This window comes from Sitophilus oryzae, unplaced genomic scaffold (genome assembly GCF_002938485.1).
Source record: "Sitophilus oryzae breed Bouriz unplaced genomic scaffold, Soryzae_2.0 scaffold_980_pilon_pilon, whole genome shotgun sequence".
Classification (NCBI taxonomy): Eukaryota; Metazoa; Arthropoda; class Insecta; order Coleoptera; family Curculionidae; genus Sitophilus; species Sitophilus oryzae.
In genome coordinates, this window is record NW_022147617.1 from 724,839 (window position 1) to 750,293 (window position 25,455).

Here is a 25,455-nt window from a genome sequence, read left to right on the forward strand (position 1 = left end):
TGGGACACTCTTGGGAGAAGATTACAGGAGGAACGCTGAATACTTTCGAAGACGTACGGCAAAGTCTTATTCGCATATGGGAAGAACTGGACCAAAATAACATAAGATCTCTAATTTTAAGTATGGGCCGCCGTTGTCAAGCAGAGGCGGAAATACTTGCTACTGACACTTCAGTTTAAATAGTTTCATTGAATTCCGTTTCGTTGTTTTTTGTTAATAATTTGCAATGAAATTATGTTATCCTATTAAATTATGTTTCTCATGTAATAAGAAAGATAATGGAGTAAATAAAAAAAACAAAATGTAAAAAAAAGATAAGGCTAATGTCATTTCAATTTTAACTTGATATTGTAACTGAATATTATTTAAAAAACATGTTATAATTGCTATACCCGGTATTAGTAAAAAAACAGTTTTTATCAAAATACAGTTAGTATAGCAACATTGTGGAAAGAATAACCTTTCATTCAAAAAAAAAATCGTCCAAATCGGATAAGTCGTTTTGACAAAAACTTAACCTAAACTTTTGGTTATTTTTTTGTGGTGCGTTAATTTATTGGGGAAGTGTATTTTCAACCTTAAAGTATCACAACACAATTCATTTAAACCAAAAACTCGTAATACAAAACTAAAGTGTCAAAACGAATGACAATGTGAGGAAATAAATAAATAAATGTGGCAACTTGACGTTTTTTACAGCAAATCTACCACCTGAATCCCAGCGGGAAATTTAAATTCCAGTTAATCAGCCTAGAGCCGAATATGCCCATGGCTGGCAACAATGAATTTAAACATAAAATTTCTTAAACACCCTGTAGAATAACAGAGATACGAAGGGGGTCGAAAAATGCAAAATTTTCAAATTCGCACTGTATTTCAGGATCGATTCATAATTAAGGTTTCATAAAAAAAAGTTGCACAGTGGGATAAACCGTATCTTTGTATCTCTTCATAAACGAGGAGCTCCATAAAATACACGAAAGTGGAACACCTTGTACATTAATCTACAACTAGCCCGTTATAAAACGCTTATTGTTGAACAAATCAATAAAATGAGTTCAAATGCTAAAGCGAAAAAATGGCACGTTTTTTACCTTTGAAGCTCTAGAACTGGAAGGTAACTGTGAATATCAACGTTTAAAAGAAAGTTTTCAAAAATCACTTAGGTGTAGTTTTATTATGCACGATCCAACTTACTAAAGCGTCCACTTAATGTTCACGAATAAATTGTATTGTTTAGAACAAAGATGACAATACTAGATTGAATCTTATAACAATACAAATTATTTTGAAAAAAATATTGTATTTTGCTAGATTTTCATAAGTATATAATCGATACCAATTAAATTTTTAGTTACGTAATCGAGAGCGAGATTTTTAAATGCATTGTTGCCAACCACGGGCATATTCGACACTTTAGTTTTATATTACGAATTTTGGTATAAATTAATTGTGTTGTGATACTTTAAGCTTAAACATGTTTACTAGCAGACTTGACAGTCGAAAATTATTGTTCTTTTTAAAACCTCTTTTAGTGCAAAGTGTACAAGTTAGCTTAATAGCCGTTGCAAAAAACTAATGCCAACCTTAATAGAATATTTTGAATGGTAAAGCAGAGTAATGGCCCTTTATGGCACTTAAGTGCTGTTAAGGAGGTGAGTTTTGTTGATGTAGATAATAATTATTGTTTACATATTTATAATTAATTTATTTTTGTTTCCTAAAATAGTTTGATTAAAAGAAAATATATAAAAGTGGGCAACGCTGTGCCGGTCAAGCTTACTAGATTACCGGACTAAAAGTTTACTAGATTCTCTTAAGAATATGTGGCAATTATAAAGTCACCTACCTTTGTTTTTCCTGACCCTGTTGGACCTACCAACATCAGACCATGTCGTACAATTGTTGTTTCGTATAGTTGTATTACTTTTTTCACGAACTCTGAAAAATGCATTAAAAAAAAGAATATAATATAAAGAAATTATTTCAGAACGTCATTAAGCAGTATTAAACCTGTGTTCATAATATACCGTATGATCGAAAAAAAAACGGCTTGGAAATGAACATCAATGATATTCTCCATATAATTTTACATACAAAATGACAGCGATCGTCAGTTCAGAGCCATCGCTGACGCCGTTTTTTTTCGATTATACGGTAGTTCTTCCAAACAATTGAATATCGAACTAAATGTAATTATAGCTTACCGTTTACATCTTCCAATTTATTAGCTATACAAGAATCTCTAATGGCCAACTCCAAAGCTCCATAATCAACAGCTTGCTCCACCATTCTCGGGAATAAGTCAGAAACAATACCTATATGTATACATATAGAATAAAAAATAAATTATAAAACAATAAAAAAACAGTATGTGCACTAAGTGCGCATATATGGTAATCGCAAAACAATTTCCGATGCACGTGATCAACTTTGAGTGACAAGCGATGGCTGCCAGATTGTGATGGATTTATGAGATGAATCTTAATTTAAAATTGACAAACAATATATTTATTATATCATTTTTTAAAGAGTTTTACGTTTTATTTTTAATTTAATAACTAATATTTTAGTAATTAATTGATATATTTGTTTTATAGCTTATTTTACTTATTACATATTGGCAAAAACTAGTCCATTATGAAGATTATTATAAACGTTATTATATGGGTAATTTATTTATTGATGTACATTTTACAACGCCATAAGTGGTACTAACAAGTAAGAGGGTGCTATTAATGCACAAACTAATAATCACAGAATTTAATAAAAACTAACTTTGATGATAATGTGCTTATTATTCTTATCAATCAGCAGTCAAGAGTAATTTGGGAATTTGGATTTTTAATATGCACCTTTATTGTCACGTTCTCGTTCAAAATAGTTAAAAAAAACAGGGAAGCTACAAGCTTTTTGCTTCGACTGTTTAAATGCTTCGGCATATTTTCTACACACACAATCTCAAGAAATGTAACACAAAAACTCGAAATTTTAGTTCTTAAAGGAACTGTTTGTGCTTAAAAGTGCAATTTTTTAAAAAAGACTACGAAAATAGACAAAAAAAACGAGAATTGCCCAAAAAAAATCAACAACAACACGATATTATACAAAATAATGACTGACATTAGGATAATTAATTGTCAAATAATAAAGGACAACATTGCTGAACACGGCGCAATGTGACCAACGTAGCGATAATAAAATTCGGTTTAAACTAATTTTTGCAGCTTTAATCTAAATAAAATATCTGTTACAATCATTTGCTTTATAAAGTAAAATGAAGAGCTGCTCTGTATCTTGAATTATACAACAAATTTAAACATTTCTGTCAAAATTTCATTTAATCAGGTTTATAGACTTTAATGTCAATGTCGATATGATTGATGACGTGCATCGGAAAATGTTTTGCAATTACAATATGAAGTGAAACTTCTTACTAACAGCTATTAAATTGAAGGATTTGAAGAACATGTTTGAAAAAGTGACATATAATCCTGTTTTAATATACTTAAATATTATTTTCAATTTATTTCTGTAATCTGTACAGTTTGTGTTTCCTCAATAGCCTGCAAATTTTGTGGAATACCACCCAAAATACACACTTTTATGCAAATGCCTAATAATGTTAACGCTTAAATTTATTTCGGAAGAGAAAAAATGTTGAACCTAACCTACAATTCTTATTTTTAGTGATTTACAGTAAATTTGTTAAATTATGCGAATATTCCCGTTGATTATTGGTTTGAAATAAATATCACAGTGTCCTCCAATGAAAATGCCAGTTACTAGCTCCAATAATTCTAATTCTAAGTTGGCAACTACTAAGCTAGATGCTGTACCTAGGCCGTTATTCAAAAGCTACGAACCTGTCGATGAAAATATGCATAAAAATTTACTTCCTAGCACACAACTAGAAGATATTGGTACACAGAGGTACATTATTGTTACGTTTTTCGTCGGTTCCGTGTGGATAAAAAGTCACAATTTATTTAAACACTATTTATTTATCACTAATTAACAAAAACAATATCGATAAAAAACTTAAAGAACTATTTACAAACGATTTATAACTATTTATCTAGAAAGAATTTATTTTGAATTTTAACGCGTCAACTGTACTCGTCTATTTATGTCTGCCCCCTTTAGGCCCCAGCCGCCGGCTTTTATACCCACAGCTAAAGATTTCTCGAATAGTCCACAGATCGTCAGGTGCATAGAGAAGGTTTCGATTGTTCTCGTATGTACTACTCCATTCCAGTGGAATTCGATTCTTCTCGAAAGTTCGAATGAATCATTACGCTGTCTATTCTTTAATGCGATGTTAAGGTCATCTGAGGGCGGGACATATAGGTAGGTTAGGTCGAGTCCACACGGGTCCGCAACACTGCCCCCTTCTTAGGTACATGCTCGTCCCGAGATGTACACGGTGAATGAAGGTATTTGCAAAGCTGGCCCCTGACTCGCTGATGAATGTCGTCCATCCTTTGACGTAGTGTGTGGACATAATCTTCTCCGGCGACTACTTCTCCCGGTCGGCAACCAAATTTCAGATCACAGGGTAGGCGCACTTCCCGTCCCATAACGATGCTGGCTGGAGTTTGCCTTGTAGATTCTTGGACGGATGAACGGTAGGCCAACAGGAACAGGTGAAGGAATTTGTCCCAGTCTCTTTGGTGGTCAGAGACTACTTTGGCCAGATAACGGTTGATAGTTCTATTCACGCGTTCAACCATCCTATCGGATTGTGGATGTAGAGCAGTCGTCCTGGTCTTGCGGATGTTAAGGACTTCACAGACGCCTTTGAACAGATTGGAATCAACGTTTCTTCCCTGATCTGAATGAAGATCCATGGGAACACCAAACCTGCAGATCCATTCTTTAACAAGGGCATCAGCAATGGTGGACGCTTCTTGATTTGGCAACGCGTAGGGCTCGGCCCATTTGCTAAAGTAATCCATCACTACCACAATGTATTTGTTGCCATCGTTCGTCTCCGGGAAAGGACCAGCCACGTCGATCGCTATTCGTCCGAAGGGACTGCCTAAATTGTACTGGAGCAGTCGTCCTGGTCTTGCGGATGTTAAGGACTTCACAGACGCCTTGGAACAGATTGGACTCAACGTAGCTGATGACATGACGATCTGCCTTCTCTCTTCTTGTCCCTCGGGTCTCTCGATCACACGGCGAAGTAGTCCGTTATCTATTACCAAGGAATTCCACTGGGCCCAGTACGACTTCACGTTCGGCGAATATCTGCAAACTTCTTCCCACGTTGGTCTTTGGCCTGCGTTTTTCTAGTTAATTACTAAACCTAATTCTGGGTCACTGGTTTGGTCATTTGCAAGATCTTCGGGTTGCCAACTATCATTAACTACAGTTGTTCTTAGGAGTTTCGCTTCCTTCTCTTCTGCTCGGGAACAATGCTTACAGTCCTTAGCGCAAGGTCTTCTGGAAAGTGCGTCGGCATTTCGATGGATTGCCCCAGCTCGATGTTCTGTGTCGAAGTCAAATTCTTGTAATCGTTCAATCCATCTAGCTAGCTGCCCTTCAGGATTCTTAAACTGCACCAGCCATTTCAAAGCAGCATGGTCTGTTCTTAACAAGAACTTTCTTCCATAGAGATACTTGTAGAAGTATTCCACTGCTTTAACTACTGCTAGTAATTCTCGTCTGGTTACACAGTAGTTCCTTCCCGGTTTTGACAAGGTCTTACTAAAATAACCAATGACTTTTTCTTGGCCATCCTGGATCTGAGACAGAACAACGCCTAACCCAACATTGCTAGCGTCGGTATCCAATATAAAGTTTCCGTTGCCAAGAGGATAGCTAAGTATTGGCGAGTCCCAAAAGAAACGCCTCTCGCCTTCGGTAAGTCTAATTAATGGTTTTGCGATGGTGGCGAAACCCTGTACATAGCGGCGATAGTATGTGCATAGTCCCAAAAAGCTTCATAGTTCATGTTTATCGTTGGGTATCGGCCATTCTTCCACTGTCTTGGTCTTCTGAGGATCTACCGCAACTCCCTGGGAAGAGACTACATGGCCCAAGTAGTGTATCTTTTCTTGACACAGATGATATTTCTTAGGGCTAAATTTCAAGCCAGAGCTCGCGAGTCGCTTGAAAACTTCTTCCAAATTCTTCAACCACTATGATGTCATCCAGGTACACTAAACAGGTAGTCCAGGATAGTCCCTTTAACACAGATTCCATTAGTCTTTCAAAGGTAGCTGGCGCGTTGCACAATCCAAAAGGCATGACGGTAAATTGCCACAGTTCGGAGCCCACCGAGAACGCTGTCTTCTCTCTATCTTTCGGCGCCATGTCGACTTGCCAATATCCACTCTTCAGATCTAAGGTACAGAATATTGTCGATCCCGCCAGCGTGTCTAGAGTATCGTCTATCCTCGGCAGGGGATAGCTATCCTTCTTGGTAACATTATTGAGCTGCCGATAATCAACACAGAACCTGGTGGTACCGTCTTTCTTCTTTACTAGTACTACCGGCGATGTCCACGGGCTGTTAGATGGTTCTATGACAGTTTCTTCTTTCATTTCTCGAATGATTTTGTCAGCTTCTTCACGTTTGGCGAGCGGAAGTCTTCTCAGATTTTATTTGATTGGTCGTGCATCTCCGGTATCAATTTTATGTTGTACTAAATTGGTACGACCTCTCTGTCCTGCTTCTCCTTTATCAAACACATTTTTATACTTGATTATCAGGTTTCTTAATTTTCTACTATTTTCGGGAGATAATCCCTTAACGTTTACTAACTCCTTCACCATTTTGTCCGGTATTTTTGAAGTCGAAACATTGGAGGCTTCCACGCTTCGAATGACTGAGGAGACCGAACAACAGTACCCTAACAGGGTTCCCTTCTTCAAGGATACAGAATAATAATTCGTGTTCATTACTCTCACCGGTAAGGTCTTCTTCGCTCGTAGCAGGGCTTTTCCAACAGCGACCCCTCGTCCTATTTCGCTGTCATGGTTCCTTGCCTCCAACAGAATAATAGTCCCATTATTCATTTTACCTTCCAGGCAACCATCCAAAAATATCTCACAGCGCTCAGGGATCGAAACATCTTTTGCTACCACCACGCAAAGCGTCTCCTCACATTTTCGATGTAGAACCACTTCTTCTTCATTTATTTTCAAAATTCCTTGTTTGAGGTTTAGCTCAAAACTAGTGGTCATGATGTCCATTCCGATTTCATTCCATCTTCGATGTCTGCTACTAATACTCGATGATTAAAACAGGTGCTTCCGATAAGAAAATTAAGATCTACCTCTCCATGGATGAGAACGGAGCTTTCTGTAGCTGTACGTAGTCGCCATTGTGTTGTTTTAATCCTTTTTGATGTTTTAAGGATATCCGGCCTGATGATCGTTTTAGTCGCACCCGTATGCGTAATTCCGGATCCTAGTACTATACAGAGCGCAGCGTGACGATTAATGCTCTGTAATGAACTCTTGTTTGTAGAGCGCAAATAGCAAAATATTTACTCCAAATCCACAACCAATACAGACAACTACTGGAAAAATATTAGTCTCAGATGCTCTGTGTTTTGTAAAACTTAAAGAGGTTTTCTGTTACTATGCACACAAGTGCAATTCAAAATAGCACACATGCCGCGCCGTTTATATTAGTTTTTTTAGTAATTTGGCACTTGGTTTATTATCTTCAATATTTTGAGATAAATTATGCACACGTTTTTTTTCTTTGTCTTCTTTTCGCTATTCAACTTATTTTCGGAGTTAGTTCTGGAGGAGAGACGTCCTGCTTGAATCCGTTTACTACCATTTGGCAAGCTTCTATTTTTTTCTTCTTGAAATTGAAGTCGGTTGAACTTTGCCGTTTTTGTTTTTTTTTGATGTCGCTTTTTCAATAATAAAACTTATTGCCTGTGTAGGTGTTTCGATCTTCTTCAGAACTGAAGCAAAACGCGCTATTGCTGCCGTAGACGAAAGGTCGGGATTTTCTTTTATAATACTAATTATTCTTAAAAATTCTGTTTTTACTGTTTCTATTGCATTTTCGTAACACTTGCTATTTTCATTCATAGGGATTACTTCTACAACATTTTCTACATTTGTTTGAGCTTCAAAATTGTCAATAAGATAAGTTTCTTTTCCTGAAAAGTATTTAATGGTTTTTTTTATTCAACAGTATTTTCTGAGATTATGAAGAATTATCTCCCAACGCTAAAGCGACCAGTTTTATTCTGTCAGTTTTAACAAACGTAATGATGACGAGCACGTAATATGAAACTTTTGCTCTATTATACATAAAGGTTTACAAAAGCGACCACCTCTGCCTGAGTGTAAAAGTTTACATTGCACAAGAACTTCGAATTTATCACTTTCAATTTGTATTTTTGACAGTTTATAATCATCGCACAAAGTATAAAGTAACTTAACTACTCCTTCCCTTATTTTATGTACTACTAATTGCCAGTAAACATTTCTTAGAACAACTAAAAAAATGTAACCTCAAAACATTCATAAACCATGTGAACTTAGCTGTGGTTAATTATTGTACTGGCATTTGGTAAGGCTTACAGCGCATATAGGCCTACAAACACCAGCGCGATACCAAACGCACCTTATCTGTATTGCGCTGGTGTTTGGAATACTATAAACCGCATTATTTAATAACAAACCCCAGTTTATTTCACAGCCATTGCTGCTCTGAAATGAGCAGGGGTTCTGATTTACGCCACCCGTATCCAACAGCATGGTCCGGAACTCTCCATCAACGAAACCATCCACAAAAATGCTGTTGAATTTGTGTTGTAGCGAGGCGACTTGAGCAGTTTTCGTTGGGGCATGTTGGGTACAGATCGACGTGTGCCCCTTCATTTCGACCCTTAATAGTTTTCCGACCTCGACGAAGCCGGTTCTTCGTTCTTCTCCTTACAACGGCTTCGCACGTGTCCTACCTGTCCGCAGTTCCAGCAACGAATCGGTCCCTTCTTGCCCATGTACTGGTCCATTACTTTCCGAACAATCCCTTCCACGAATTCGTCGACCACTCTTCCTAAAGACCAAGAACTTTGTTTCGCGGCCTCGAATTCTAGGGCACGTGCTAAAGCATCCACCAAGTGCGTTGGGTGGGCTAGGAGAAGTGCTTGTCTTGTCTCGTTGTCACGTAAGCCGTCGGAGAATGCCTCTACTGCCAACCGCTCCATAACATTCTCGGGCGTAGCAGGGTACGCAAGGCGAACAAGGCGGGCTACGTCGGCTTCAAACTCCTGCAGAGACTCATTTGACTTTTGAATGCGATTTTTAGCTGGAAATGATAGACATGTTCCAAATGAGCTTGGCCGTACCTCATTACTAAATGTTGTACCAATTGCTGATAATCTCCCTGTTCCGATGGTGACAGTGTCTGCAGGATGTCAGTCGCATCTGCTCAAGTCAAAGCGGTAGCTTTTTCAGCGATTATCCATCCGTCCGCTCTCGCAGCGGCCTCAAACTGGCAAAAATAGTTGGCCGAAGCGGTTTTTCCGTCAAACTGTGGAGGCTTAATAACTGACTTTGAGATATACTTATTTTCGACGAGTGTCGGGTCCTCCGATGATTTTTGACATTTTGGTGAATTTGCCTTTGCTATTTGTTCCTTCAAAATTTCGGTTTTGCTATTTACATCGTCCTCAATTTGTGTTATTTTGTCTTGTAGTTCTGTAGAATTATCTATAATCTTTTCTTCTAATTCCCTGGAAGATTCCTGGATTTCTGTTATCTTTTCTTCTAAATTATGTATTTTATTATTAAAGTTGGCCTGTATGTCTTTAGAATTTTCCGCGATCTTATTTTCGAAAGAATTAATTAAATCCTGGAATTTTTTTATAATTTTATCACTGATTTTATCTTCTAAAATATTCAATTTATCATTTAAAGTTTCTTGCAAATCCTGGGAATTTTCCATAATTTTATTATTCAAGCTATTCAAATTGTCGTTTAAATTGTCTTGCAAATTTTTTAATGACGAGTCAAGGTCACCTTCCAGCTCGAAGTAAAATGTGTCAGGATCCTCACCTTCCTCCGCCAAGACATTTCTCAGTCTGGCTTGCAAAATGCTTTTTTTTTCATCTGTCTTGCACTCTCTCTCTTCCAATATGCATTTCAATTCGGACACTTTCAAGTGTTTCAACAATTTTTTCAGAGCCATGGTCAGTCTTTTTATTCTCCTAGTCTATCACACACGCCACACTTGACACCAATTGTTACGTTTTTCGTCGGTTCCGTGTGGATAGAAAGTCACAATTGATTTAAACACTATTTATTTAACACTAATTAACAAAAACAATAACGATAAAAGGCTTAAATAACTATTTACAAACGATTTATAACTATTTATCTAGAAAGAATTTATTTTGAATTTTAGCGCGTCAATTGTACTCGTCCATTTATGCCTGCCCTCTTTAGGCCCCAGCCGCCGGCTTTTATACCCACAGCTAAAGATTTCTCAAATAGTTCATAGATCGTTAGGTGCATAGAGAAGGTTTCGATTGTTCTCGTATGTACTACTCCATTCCAGTGGAACTCGATTCTTCTCGAAACTTCGAATGAATCATTACGGTGTCTATTCTTTAATGCGATGTTAAGGTCATCTGAGGGCGGGACATATAGTTAGGTTAGGTCGAGTCCACACGGGTCCGCAACATTATCAAGTTTATTATAGTGATTTTCTTAGCCGTGTATGGCACAAAGCGAGTTAAATTGTTTTACAAAGGGATAGATCTACCCTGAATGGTTAGCTGTGGCAACACTGCCGTTATCACTTTACCTGACGCTAGCTCGTGTGTCACGGCCTTGAATTTTTACTACTAACGCGCGTAAAGAAGTTTCACTTCAAAAAAGTTTTTAACTTGTAAACCAACAACTGTGATGTGGCCAAATTGAATTTTTAAAGCCGAAAACTGCCGTATATTATATACAGGGTGATTCACAGCCATGTTACGTTAGACGTTTATGGAGAACCGGTGATAAAGGCACCTGCACCATCTGTCTAAATTATTTTCAGTGTTCGTTACAGTGTTGTGGCTTCATGTTGATGAAACTCCAAACTTTTGAAAATCCAAATTTTCAAAAAAAAACTACCAGCGCTTCTCCGTTAAACGACTAACGCGTACCATGACCGTGAATCACTCTGTATAATAAAATTAACTTGCCATTGAATAATTTAAGGTCGTCTTTAAGGAATTTGGGGACATTCACATCCCTTAACGCTCTTAAGCATATCTGACGTTCATCCATATCAGGATTTTCTCTTTTAAGATTTCCAGCCACAGATATAACGGTCTTAACCGCTCTCATTCCAAAATCGTAATGGTCCTAAAAATAAATATTATACCTACAGCGTGTCCAAGAATCCTATCTGCGTTGTGCTGTATTTTAGATACAGTTAAGTATATTGTGGGGTAAAATTTTTTATTGTTAATCTAAGGGTAAAATAACAAAATAACTAAGAAACGACAAATTGTTGTCGAGATTTGTTATAGTACGTTAAATTAACAAAATAATCATACTTGCAAAACATCTGGTATTTACCCCAATTTCAATATACCGCGTGTTCAAAAAAATTGATCATTCGTATGATCAAAAAAAGTCAGCGATGGCTATGAAATGAAGATCGCTGTCATTTTATATTTAAAATTATATAGGGAATGTCATCATCAATTTTAATAACTACCAACGTTTATTCACAAGGTAAAATAAAACCACAAATTATTGAGTCTACCCTACATCATAGTTTTACACTTTTTAAATAAAATTAGAACGGCACTGATAAACCGGAATTTAAGTCGGCCATATTTGAGCCCTGGGTAAAAAAAATTGTAGTGTTTTGAATTGGCTTACTATTGCAATATCTATCATTACGATCTATAATATTATCTAAGTATAAATTTTGATTTGTTCCGGATATAATAAAGGTCAGTTCAAACTATAAAACTATCTAGGTACATTATTAACTATAAACATATTTACAAAAGTTCTTAGGAAGAAAAGTGTGTTTTAATCATTCCGATTCTTCATTTTCTTTATCTTCGTCGTCCTCGCTATTGGTTAAGTCTGGAACTAACTCAGCAGGATATAACTGATCGGAATCAAAAGTTTTATCGAATAACAGATATTCCTTAATTTGACTATAAAACTTAGAACTTTTTGTAGAAGAAGTTCGTCTAAGACTTGATAGTTCCGGATCAGAGCTCATGATATCCATATTTGAGTAATCCTCGACGTTTTGCGGGAATGATATAATCTAATTTGTCGCACTTCCTTGTGCCGAGCTTCCAATAAATCTTCTTCTGACAACTGGCCAACTGGCAATTCGAAAAATTGGATTATATCACATCCATGCACCAAAACTTTATGGGCGGAACTAGGCATATAATACCAAGGATAAAATTGTAAATATAATTGTCTCGTCTCTTTTAATAAAACACCAAAATTAGTGGTGTCTATTTTATAACCGCTAGCTAATACCCTTAAAATTAACGAAAATTTCAAAATTAACTGTTTATCAATTCCTGTTATAGCAGCAGACAGCAGACATTTCGGGATCATTAAAAAATCTAGTTGACCCGTAACCTGGCTTTGGTTTGTCCACCACCAATCCCATTTTACATTTGAAATCCTGTTGGATTCGTCTTTTCATTGTTTCAAAATTTTTTTTATCTTCAGTTCCTCTTACCTGCCACCTCTTAAAAGGTAGCCGATAAGCAATATGTAACAAACATTCGAAAAAACGAATCCAACAGTGTAACGTGGATAGTCCGAAACGATAATTTTGAATGTTAGGGAGTTTATTAAGTGCAACGTCTGTATTCATTTCTCTGGGACTAGCTCCGCAGACTAAACATTTTGAAGTGGAATTAGTGTTGGACAAAATATTTGCAACACTCCCATCGAACATCGTAAATAATAACTCGAATAAAATATTAATGTTCTTTCCTTTGTAACAGGTGTTGTAATCAATTAACTGACTAATTATTTTTTTAAGTTTATCTTGTTCTAAGCGAACTAACTCGGCATTTTCTTTTAAAAATACGAATTTTATTGGTCTGCAAAATAGAGTTGAGGACGTTCTTGGATTTTGCCATATAACTGAATCGCTTGTTAAGTCCACTAATTTTAAGGGTGAAAACGCTATTAAAAACATAAATTCATCTGTGCTATTTATGTCTTGGTTAAATTTCTGTTTATAAAGACTATGCCTCGAGCTACCATCGAAACCCCACTTGCAAATTAACTTTAAGCGAGAATTCAACTGATCAGTTGTCAATATATTTAGAATGCTTGACGCTGTTTTTTCTAGAACTTCCTGAAGATTGATTTCGGCTGATATTTCAGTGACATTAATGTTTGTTGGTAAATATAATTGTTTGGTTTGTACAAGGGCGTGGTAGCTCGGGAAACAGTCTTTATGTATAACGTTTACGACAGATCTTAATATGTTATATTTTTTTACTGACAAATTAAGATCTAAATATAATGCTAGCGCTTGTTTTGCGCTAAGACCTGGTGAAATTGTCTTTTTTGAACATGTTGGTTCTGACCTTTCGACGGCGAAACGCAATTCTGCAGTTGGCTTTGTTAAGAGCTCCTCTACTCTTCGTTTTTTGGTTTTTATTGAGGCTTCTTCAAACGATTTTCGAGGTCTTCCACGGCTTGAACCAGCGTTTTCGGAACTCGTAGTAGCAAAAGATGTTATACTTTGGGTAAAAAAAGAATTTAACCAGACTTCATGTCGCTTCTGAAATACTTTGCGATTTCTGTTAGCTTCTTTCCATATTTTCTCCAAGTTCATGCAAAAAATGAACTTTTTTTACGCAAAAAATGCACTGTTTCATCCGAAATATCTTCATTTTTGAGTAAAGCCTTCAATTTTAGAAAAATATTATTTGTTTTTTTCTGATTTCTTCGACTTGAGCCAATGTTCAAATAACTCGCTATTTTTGACAACAATGTTCACGTCTAAGAAAAAACGAAAATAAAGAAAATTCGCAAATATTCGCAAAAATCAAAAGCAGTGCCATTTAGCTTAATACATCAAAAAACAATTTATAAAATTTCTCCGATATATTTTGACATATATTTTTTATAAGATTCGCCAAATATTAGAGTAAATTATTTCTGCAACGTTTGGTATAGACAATTTTAGAGAATGAATGTATCGAAAACTAAGCAGCAATAAAATATATTTTACCGAATTCTTAAAGTTCTTACCTCTAATTTTGTTGTGTGTCCATTATATGAAATTCTCACAATATTAAGTCGTCTCACGTTCATAACACGCGGGACAGATTTTTAATGCGAATTTACGCTGTCAGCAGAAATTACTGTCAACAATTTGACGGCTGCTAATTTGTTTATCTAAGCCTACTAGGTTTGTAGATGCAAAGCATTATTTTTACATTTGGCTTAAATGACTTTGGTATTTTGATTTTTGTCCATGGGACGCAACACTGTGCGACGATCCGTACTTAAAACGTTAAAATATTAATTATAGAACATATTAATATCAAATTTACATCAATAACTTCAAGATTGGCGATATACCTAAAGTGGACCAGACCCGAGGATGTTTTGTGTGGAGGAAGAAGATACTTGGAATCCATGTTCGTGCTTCTGTAACAGTGCACTCTTTTAAAGTGTCCATAAAAGCACAAGTTCAAGTGTACCAGAAATATGTCAAATATTGTATCACTTAGGGAAACAGTTTGGTCCTTACTTGACAAGAAGATTATTTGGAGGAAAAGAAAACATAAGATAGGGTATTATAATTGAACAGTGAAAATTTAACATTTTTATTGTAAAGTTTGTTGTAGGTAGTTGTAGTTTTGTGCTAAATATTTCTAACATTAGCAGCAGTGTTCAGAGTGTCAAGAGGAGAAGAATTCAGTTAATTAGATTTATGCACAGTTACAGGTATGAAGGCTTTTTCAAACATAGTATCGAGTTCTATAATCAACATTTTTAGTATTCCTACAACTGTAAAAACAAGGAACATTGGACTGAAAAAATGGCAAGATTTATATAGGAAGAAAGGGTATTGTGCCAATCAGAAAATTAAATCTGTAGACAGAAGTTTCTTATTTAAAAACTGTTATGGGGCACATATTAATTTGTATCTGTGCCACAAATCACTGAGAAAAATCATATGATATTCATAATTATTGTTAATGAGATGACATTTAAAGAGTGTTAAAAATGAGACTATCAGTCATGAAGCTTACCCTTTTACTTTAAGAGTGTTTGTTTCAATATTTTACTTTTATTCTTGTAAAATCTATGATGAAGAATAGCAAAGGTATTTGATGCAGAGAAACTTAATCAGTACCTTCCAGTATGTATTTTAGTAAGGGGATTGTCAATCCCATGTTTTTAAATAGATAAAATACAGGCCAAAGTATTACAGTTGAGAAGAAACTATTTTATCTTAAAAAAATTTCTTAAAATTCTGAGTTTCTTAATAATAAATTAGGTATATGTACATATGTTGTACATACAGAATTTTGTTATGGACAAATAAGGATCGGCAAGCTTCTTTTGTGCAAAAAATAAATGATTTTTTCTAGTATTAAGACAAACCATAATGTGTTTTACAAACTTACCAGTAACAGTTTTTTTATAATAAAATATTTAGGAATAATTTGGGTTGTTGCTCAATATATTATATTATTGAACTTGTTTATCAATATATTAATGATTTGAATTTTGACAGATTGAATTTGTATCAAAATAATTTTACGAAATTGATGTTCTGTTACAAGAGTTTTTATTGTCGACGAAAACCAGGATGAATACTAATAATAATATCCTTAATAAGATCAATGATGTTTATGTATTATGAAAATTTGATTTATTGGTGATGGATATTTATTATTTGAAAATATTATGAACATGTTATGTAACAGTAATACCGTATGACCGAATAAAAACGGCGTCAGAGATGGCTAGGAAATGACAATCGATGACTTTTCCCATATAATTTTACATATAAAATGACAGCAATCTTCATTTCATAGCCATCGCTGACGCCGTTTTTATTCGATCATATGGTATTTGAAGGGACGAATCAAAAAATAAAACAAAAACATATTTTTCTAGGTTTATATAAAAATATAAGACACTGAGATCTGGAATATAGCGCCCAACTTGGTTAGACCTTTTGCGCATGTTGACGCTCATTCTGTACCTATCCCTGCTATAGATATCTCTGCGATAGAGGCTTCTGTGAGAATATTGTGAGAAAGAACCTTAAGGTGGAGCCAGTTATTATTCAGTTAGTATAGCTTCAGTTAGTATCGTAAAGCCAGTTATTATAATTGTAGTTCAGTTAGTTATTCTATGGGTGGAGCCATGAATGTACCTGTGATATGTCATTGTATTCAGAGTGTCACTTTTTATCGAATAAGTGAAAAAAATACCGAGGGTAGCGATTTTTTTTGCTTGTGGGAAAGAAAATCTTGCATAAGACACCCAGCACTCATAACAACAAACTATTGTCGTTAGTGCCGGGTAGTGTCGGATTCTTACCGGCTAAAAAAAAACACACTCCCCTAACGCTGATCATGGTGGAAACCACTTCCGCATTACTTCGCGATGATAGCTGTCTGTTTACTGTCTTCTTATATAATTTTCAAAAAAGTCAACCGCACTTTCACGTGGTGCACTCTGTTTATACAAACGAGGCTCTGACGTCCGAGTATAGGCGGTATAACGCTATACAACCCTCAGACCTACCATCTTTCTGAGGAAGAGGAGTAGACTATTCCTACCCGGAGTATATATACTATAACGGAAACCCGGAAACTATAGTCTCAGTCCTCACTGTGCCATAGCCATCCCGTGCTACAGTTGCAGCCAAACGGTGCGGCAGCGTAACCGTCACAGTTAAACCCTTTTGCGCAGCTAACACTCATCAAAGATGGAACATTCGAGTGGGACAAAATCATCGTCCGGAGGTAAAATATCTCCTCGATCGGATCTCCGAGAGGTGGTGCCTACTCGAGCGTATCATCGGAGAACTAAGCAGCGTCAATGTTTCACGTTTGCAGCGTGGAACGTCCGCACTCTCCTGGACAGGACAAACTCTAATCGACCAGAAAGAAGAACTGCTCTGGTCTCACAGGAACTCCACCGGCTAAGTATAGATGTTGCCGCTCTTAGCGAAACCCGCTTTGCAGATGAAGGTAGTCTGACTGAGGAGCATTACACCTTCTTTTGGAAGGGTCACCCTGCCACATACAGTAGGCATTGCAGTCAAAAACGAAATCGCCACCAGTTTAACAGAAGTGCCTATTGGAGTATCCGAAAGTCTCATGACCCTTAGGTTTGAAAGATCTACAAAATGCTCTCCAACGAATTCCAAAGTAGGAGCGAATCATCTTGCTAGGTGACTTTAATGCCCGTGTCGGCAATCAGCAAGAAATATGGCCAGACGTATTGGGAAAACATGGAATAGGAAATGTAAATAGCAATGGTAAACGTTTGCTAACAACATGCACAGAGTACAATCTTTGCATCACCAATACATGTTTCCAGCTGACAGATAAGTTTAAAGGTACCTGGAACATCCCAGATCAGACCACTGGCATCAATTGGACCACGTCATCGTTCGAAGGAAGCATCTGAAAGATGTCAGACTTACAGAAGCCAGAATAGATGCCGAATGTGGTACTGACCATCGACTTGTAGTTTCGAAAATGAAACTTCAATTAAAACCCAAATATCCACACCGCAAAAAGCAAAACAACATGACCAGATTGGACGTACGGAGTCTAACGAACAACGACACCGCCAACGCCCGCCGGGAAGCCAGCAGAGAAGCACTTCCACCAATAACCTCAATCTCAGAAGCTGAACGAGGCTGGACACAATTGAGGGATGCGATTTATAATACCAGCGAAGAAGTACTAAGCAAATCCAACAAAAAAAAACACCCAGACTGGTTTAATGAAAATCAACCACATATACAGACTTTGTTTGAACAAAAGCATAGAGCACATCAAGCAGTCACTGCAAATCCACACAATCCATATACGGCTGGTGGACAACTTTAAAGCAGCCAACAACACGCTTCGAAGAAGTCTGCGCCAACTAAAGGATAACTGGTGGCCACAAAAAGAAAATCAGATTCAAGAGTACGCCGCGCATCACGATATCGTAAATTCTTCGAGGTTGTAAAAGAAGTATACGGCCCAACTAAGAACGTAAGCTGCCAAATCAAGGCACAAAACGGTGAACTTCTAAAAGAGGAAGAGCAAATCAGAAATCGCTGGAAAGAGCATTATAGCCATATCCTTAACCAAGACAACATCCCCCATATGCAAGCACTAAACACAATACCTCAGTAAACAGCCTCGATGCTTTAGGCATATATTTAAGAACAAAGGAAGTACATCAGATTGCGGAAACTACCGAGGAATTTCACTACTGGTTATCGGAGGAAAAGTTCTCACAAAAATTATGTCAAACCGCCTTCACCCACATATAGAAAAAATCCTCCCAGAATCGCAAACGGGCTTTATCACCAATTCTCCATCCGCCAACTACAGGAAAAAGTAAAGAAACATCAGAGTAAAATGTATGTTGCATTCACCGACCTCACGAAAGCCTTCGACTCTGTAAACAGAGATGCACTTTGGGCAATTATGCAAAAGTTCGGAGTGCCCAACAAAAGTTTCTTACTGTGTGTAAAAGCCTCCAAAACAACAAGTCGAGAGTGTCACATCATGGATCACTGAGCGATCCCTTCCTAACAAATACAGGAGTTAGGCAGGGATGTGTCCTAGCTCCTCTCAACAGATTCATGGCAGTGCTCTCTATTATAGTGGACACTGCAGAAAAGAGGAATGGGTGTTAGATACAGGTATGACGGCGGTCTGTTCAACATAAAAAGACCCAGGGCAAAAACACGTAGAAAATTCATTACAGAACTCCAATACGCTGATGACTGCGCTCTAGTTGCAAATACGTTACAGCAATTACAGGAAATGCTGAACACATATACCTGGGCATACGAGACTTTGGGCCTTAAACTTAATATCGATAAAACTAAAATCATGTGCACTCCCCCGGAAAATCATAACAGCGCTATAAAAATCGGAGCAGGAAAAATTGGAAAATATATCGGAATTTAATTACCTCGGCAGTTTGATTTCGGAAAAAGCCAATATCGACTCTGAAATTCAGCACAGGATTAGCAGCGCCTCAAGAGTATTCTGGAACTTAAAAGACAGGGTTTTCTACAATCATGACTTGAGCACAAAAACGACTTGCGGTGTACCGAGCGATAATAATTCCCACCATGTTATATGGAAGCGAATCCTGGGTGCCGTACCGCCGACACATGAACGCATTAAACAAGTTGCAACAGAGACATCTTAGACAACTCTTAAGAATTAAATGGTTCCATCAAACGTATCAATCTCGTTTAAGATGGGCTGGCCACGTATGCAGGATGCAAGAAAGCCGCCTACCGAAATCTCTTCTTTACGATGAACTTGTAGAGGGTAAGAGGAAACCGGGTGGACAACTCAAAAGATACAAGGATGTTTTTCATGAAAACTTAAGGGGATAAGTATGCAGCAACAGTGGAAGGAAGCAGCGCGCAATAGAACGCAATGGAGGAGAATTGTAAATTCAATTAATAACGACAACCAAAAAGTAAAGAGGCAACACAGTAATGATTTTTGAATGTCCGAAGTGCGGAAGAGAGATAACATCACGTATCGGGCTTTTCAGTCACAGAAAAGCTCATGACAGGAAACGCCTTGCGTAACCATCTTCTGATGCGTGTCAAATACTCGTCAGCGAGTAATGGCAGTAAATAATTAAGTATCTAATTTTCCTTTTTCTTTAATATTTGTCTTATTATCCCCGCAGTTAGTTTCCACATTTCTTCTGTCCCAGTGAGATATTTCATCATACTTTCCACATTGAAAACTGAGCCGGTATGAGTTTTATAATAATTATCATACGATTGTAATCACATCTCGTACATCTAAAGAGCTCGTTTTTCTGACCAGATCGGCATCAAATATTTCGGTGATATAGCACGAAAAGTTCGTTAGCGTTTCCGGCGAAACCTAGTATATTACGCAGTAGCGGTTTGTCTAATAGATCGGAACGAAATTTCGGGAACGTATGGGGACAGCAGTTCGTCTGTATCAAACTAGTTTTGATTTGAACGATCTCAAATCGGCGTAGTTCGCCGATTTAAAAAAAAATATGCCAGCGAGTAGAATCCAAACGGAAACCATCAGCTGTTCAATGGCATTTTACACGTAAAACAAAGGTTTCTAGCCAAGAAAAAATGGTTAACGTTTAGAAGGTACCGCATGATCAAATAAAAACGGCGTCAGCGATGGCTATGAAATGAAAATCGCTGTCATTTTATATGTAAATTTATATGGGAAATGTCATCGATAGTCATTTCCCAGCCAACTGAACGCCGTTTTTTTCGATCATACGGTATATATACAAAAAAAAAGACATGTAGTTTTGTTTTAATTTTCCTTTTCTACAGATGGCTGAGCCATACATTTATTTGTATCTGATTGAGTCAGAACATCTTATTTTTCGTTTAGACTATCAGTCCTTCATTATAATTTTTGCATTGCAAAAGTGTGCTTTGTGCAATGCAGTGATTTAATTTGCTATGTTTTTCTACATTTTTTAAAATTTTTTATGTAATTTAGTACAGTATGGAATAGTTGTGGAGATAAACAGAAAAATTCTTTGAACTTTGTATCATTATCCGAAAGATGCTTTAACATTAACAGTTTGTAAGCACGTTCTTTGTCCTTATTCTCAAACATTTTCGGAACTCAATTATGTTCAGAACATACTTCTAATAACGCAGACTCATCATCATTATCCTGTTCTTTTTCTAAAACCATAGCGATAAAAAAATCCATTTCGAGGCGAAAAAAAACCTAGGTACGTAACAAGGTAAAATTTTAATGACTGAATAAATTGAATGACTAATCGAATAATTGAATGAAATATCTAATCGCAACGAATTTAATCTTGGACAAACCACACGCAGACGAAACTTCGGAACGAAATAAGTTCGGCAAATTAGAGCGTTCTGTACGGAAATATTCACCGAAATATTGCGGGCCGATCTGATCAGAAAAACCAGGCCGTTACGGTGCGCCAGAATGGAGCCGCGTAGTAGGTAGTATTACGCTACCTAATATTTTCCTTTTGGAGTATCTTGGTCCCCCAATGTTTGGCATGATGCAAGACAAGGCTGTTAATGTTAAATGTTTTTCCAGATGTCTGTATAGTTCGATTTATGTGTTCCGTAAATTTTAATTTAGGGTCCAGCCATATATATTACTAGATATTTGATAGCTTTTGATGGAATAATATCTACGCTCTCTATAGAAAAGCATATTGGCTTCACCTTTCGTTTTCTTGTTAATATTAATTAAGCAATTTACTTTACATCCAGTTAGGCCGGCATTTGCTTTGTTTATGAGAATTTTTTCATCCTTCTCCACTACTGTCATGGCTATATCATCGGCAAAACCGATTAAAGATATTCCGACCGGCATTTGCATTCTCAGGAGGCTATCATATAAGATATTCCACAATGTGGGTCCCAGTATGGAGCCCTGGTGTATGCCACTGCTCAAGGGTATTTCTTTGGTCTCACCTTCCGCTTCTATAATAAGTTTCCTATCCTTAAGGTATGATGTTAGAAAAGTTAATAGGCCCCCGTCTATTTTTCTCTGTCTAAGACTCTTCAATATCACTTGCCATGACGCGCTGTCGAATGAGTTTTTCACATCCAAAGTTATTACTGCGCATAGTACTTCTACTAAGGCATCCGTTGGTTGTTCCCTACAGCCAAATTGTCTTTCTGAGAGATCCCCGGTACGAGCCAATTCTTTCTTAAACGGATTTAATATCATGTGTTCTAGAAGTTTATCTTCGACATCCAGTAAACAGATCGGTCTGTATGAGGATGGATCTTCTATCGTTTTTTCATTTTTTTTAATAGAACTAGCTTAGCACGTTTCCATTCTTTCGGAAATTCCTTGTTAGTAGCTAAATAATTGTAGACGGTTAAAAGAAATTCTGGTTTGATTTGAACTATTTCTTTTATTATTTCTGCCGGAATATTTCCTGGGCCAGGAGCCCATTTTCTTATTTTTTATCTTGTTCGCTGCCATTTGAAGTTCTTCTAGGGTAAAGAGGTCAAAGTTTACCACTTTATCAACATTAAAGTGTACAGGGTGTCCCATTTTGGTTGAAATCATACGGTATATCCGTTATTAGTGAAGATAGAAGGATGCGGTTTGCACAAACCTGTGCCACTTTTTTGTCAAACGGAAGATGCCGTAAACAAAATTTTCATAGCCCTCTTCATTTCTGAGCTACAGGGTCTTTTTGAAAATTTTGCAATTTGGGACAGCCCCCGTATCTCCGTTATTATGGATGATATCGAGAAGGTGAAAACAGTTTATTGTAGAACTGTTTACGTAGAATAGAGTGGCGTAGTCTGTTATTCTACGAAAGGAATATTTTTTAAGATATAAACTAAAGTTTTGTTTTCTTAAATGGAATACCCTATATATTTATAAATTATATTGATGTGGCTTGCCATAAGCTTTTCAAAACTATATATCACTCTATATTTATTTTCACTATTTAATGCAATATTTAAAAAAAAATATATTAAAAGATCATATTTATTAGTAGGCCATGATTGATAATAAAAGAAACTAAAGAATTATTAAAAGTATACTGCTATCTGTCTCTTCTTTTATTATGAGAGCCACTAATAAATTCTTTATATATTAGGAAAATTTAACTCTCTACCGCTATTTGTAAATCTTGGAAGCTATCGTATCGGAACTTTTAAATATTCTTTTAGCTAATTTACGTGAAATATACTTTCAGCAAGATGGGGCACCCCCTCACAACTTAATTTACAACGAAAATATTAGAATTTTGTTAAATTATTATTTCTCAAATCAATGAATTAGAACCAATGGGCCCATATGATTGTCTCCCTGATTTCCGGATTGATTCCGTTCTCGATTTCTGATTTTGGGTATTTTTGAAATATGAAATATATCGTATCAACTAATACAATGTCGAACACATGGAAAATGCTAATAATGCAAACTTTTAGATATTTGCAAACCCATCCCGTTATAAAAAAAAAGAAAAATATATTCAGAGATTCAGTGGTAACAGTTCAAAAGTAAAATGTATCAATTCCAAATAAAATTTTAATATGTATATGACTATTTTAGTAAATACCATTTTGATTTTTTGTTTTTTATATGGTTTTTTACCACTACCTACTAATAAGAAAATGATGTATTTATTTTTTTTGTATTTAGATATTATTGCAGTAAATAGTGAAAATGAATATAGAGTGATATATATTTTTGAGAAGCTCATAGCAAAGCGGATCATATGATTTATAAATATACAGGGTGTTCCATTTTAAAAGACATAGGTAACTTCTTTTTAGTTCATATATTAAAAAATATTTTTCTCGTAGAAAAAAAACAGACTACGCCACTGTATTCTACGTAAAAAGTTCTACAAGAATCAGTTTTCGCCTTCTCGATATTGTCCATAATAACGGAGATACGGGGGCTGTCCCAAATTGCAAAATTTTCAAAAAGACCCTGTAGCTGAGAAACGAAGAGGGCTATGAAAATTTTGTTGACAGCATCTTCCGTTTGACAAAAAATTGGCATAGGTTTGTGCAAACCGCACCCTTTTATCTTCACGAATAATGGATATACCGTATGATTTCAACTAAAATGGGACACTCTATACTGGTTCGTGATTTGGAAATAGATAACTAACTATATTTTCTACTACATTTATAGGTAGATTTGTTCTAGGGGGTTAGCAGTTTAACCTTTTTATAGCTATTCTATAACCATCTCCGTATAAAGTATGTACGAGGATGTATTTTAGGAAAATATTTTAGCTTCTATAGGGTGGCTCAAAAAAGTGCGAGTGGATCGGGGTGATTTTTATTAAATGGAACTAAAAAGTATGATATTGCCTTTTTAGCTTCCTTTCAGATTACTTTACATCTTAAGATATAGTTAATATTTTTCGATAGTTTCAGAGATATTAATAAATAAATAAAAAAAAATATATTTTTCAGCCTTTCTTAAAAACATTAAAAATACAAGAACTGTCTTGAAATCAAAACTTTGCTATAAATTTCGCAATCTTAAATCATATAGGATGTCCAAAATTCCATGCCAAACTTTCTAAGATATAAAACAATTTTTCTTTTGTTTTTTTTTAAATGGAACGCCCGTATATTATTTTTTTATTAGATGGAGAATTAAAAAATGAACATTTTTTTGTATTTAAAGTATTTCAAAACTTTTAATGGTTTTGTAGATACAAGCAGTATTATTTCATATGGCTCTCTCGGTAAAATACGAGAAAAAAAAGTACTGGGTGGCTTTGATAAAAATTTACTGTAGAAAATGTCAAATGCGATAGAAAATGTCAAATGCAAAAGAATGAAATATAAAACCGCAAATATTCGCGATACCATTAAAAAATTTGGAATACTCTATATACAAAAAATATTCATTTCTTAATTCTTCATCTATTGAAAAAATAACATACAGGGGTTCCATTAAAAAAAATGAAGAAAAATTATTTTACATTTTAGAAAGTTTGGCGTTGAATTGTGGATATCCTGTATGATTTACGATTACCATATTTATAGCAAAGTTAAGTATAGATTATCTAAATTAAATACCTAATATATAGTTTTGATTTCGGGACAGTTCTTGTATTTTTAATATTTTTTTTAAGACAAGCTGAAAAAATTAATATTTTATTTATTTTTTATATCTCTGAAACTATCGATATATTTACCTACTCATATCTTAGGATTATGTAAAGTGGTCTGAAATGAAGTTAAAAATAAAATAATATACAGGGTGTTTCGTTTAAAAAAATCATCCTGATCCACTCACACTTTTTTGAGCTACCCTATAGAAGTTAAACTATTTTCCTGAAATACATCCTAGAACATACTTTAGGTTTGCACAAAATTTCCATTTTTCTTTTTATTCTACGAGCTACAGATGCCCAACGCACTATTGCCGGACCCTGTATATCTCCACAAAAAGATATCCTTACATTATTAATAGCCTAGGGGGCAGTGAAGATTTTCAGACTTATTTTTGCAGTCAACAAACATCGATAGAATTATTCGGTATGTTATTCTACAAAATAAAACACTAAATCACCCCAATACACCAAAACACTTTTACTTTTTTACGCGCGTTTCTCTAATCATGTTAGCGTCGCGTCATCAGCAGATGATCAAGATTAACCTAAAACCTACAATTTGAGCGTTTATACACTCGCTCAGTGGGTAGCGAGTGGGCGTGGCAAGATCTAGCCAACCGGGTCAGGGCCCACCGAGCG

General features: G+C 35.9%; 1 protein-coding gene across 1 annotated transcript in view; it reads right to left on the reverse strand.

Moving 5' to 3' along the window:
- The window catches only part of LOC115891215 (dynein heavy chain 1, axonemal-like), a 72,923-nt gene extending 61,590 nt beyond the window's left edge, over window positions 1-11,333 (reverse strand). Inside the window, exons 1-3 of the mRNA XM_030911639.1 lie at window positions 11,175-11,333; window positions 2,208-2,318; window positions 1,850-1,941 (exon numbers count right to left, since the gene is read on the reverse strand). Coding sequence (XP_030767499.1) covers window positions 1,850-1,941; window positions 2,208-2,318; window positions 11,175-11,319 — 348 coding nt within the window. The 5' untranslated portion in view covers window positions 11,320-11,333. The remainder of the gene's footprint in view (window positions 1-1,849; window positions 1,942-2,207; window positions 2,319-11,174) is intronic.
- Between the last annotated feature and the right edge of the window lie 14,122 nt (window positions 11,334-25,455).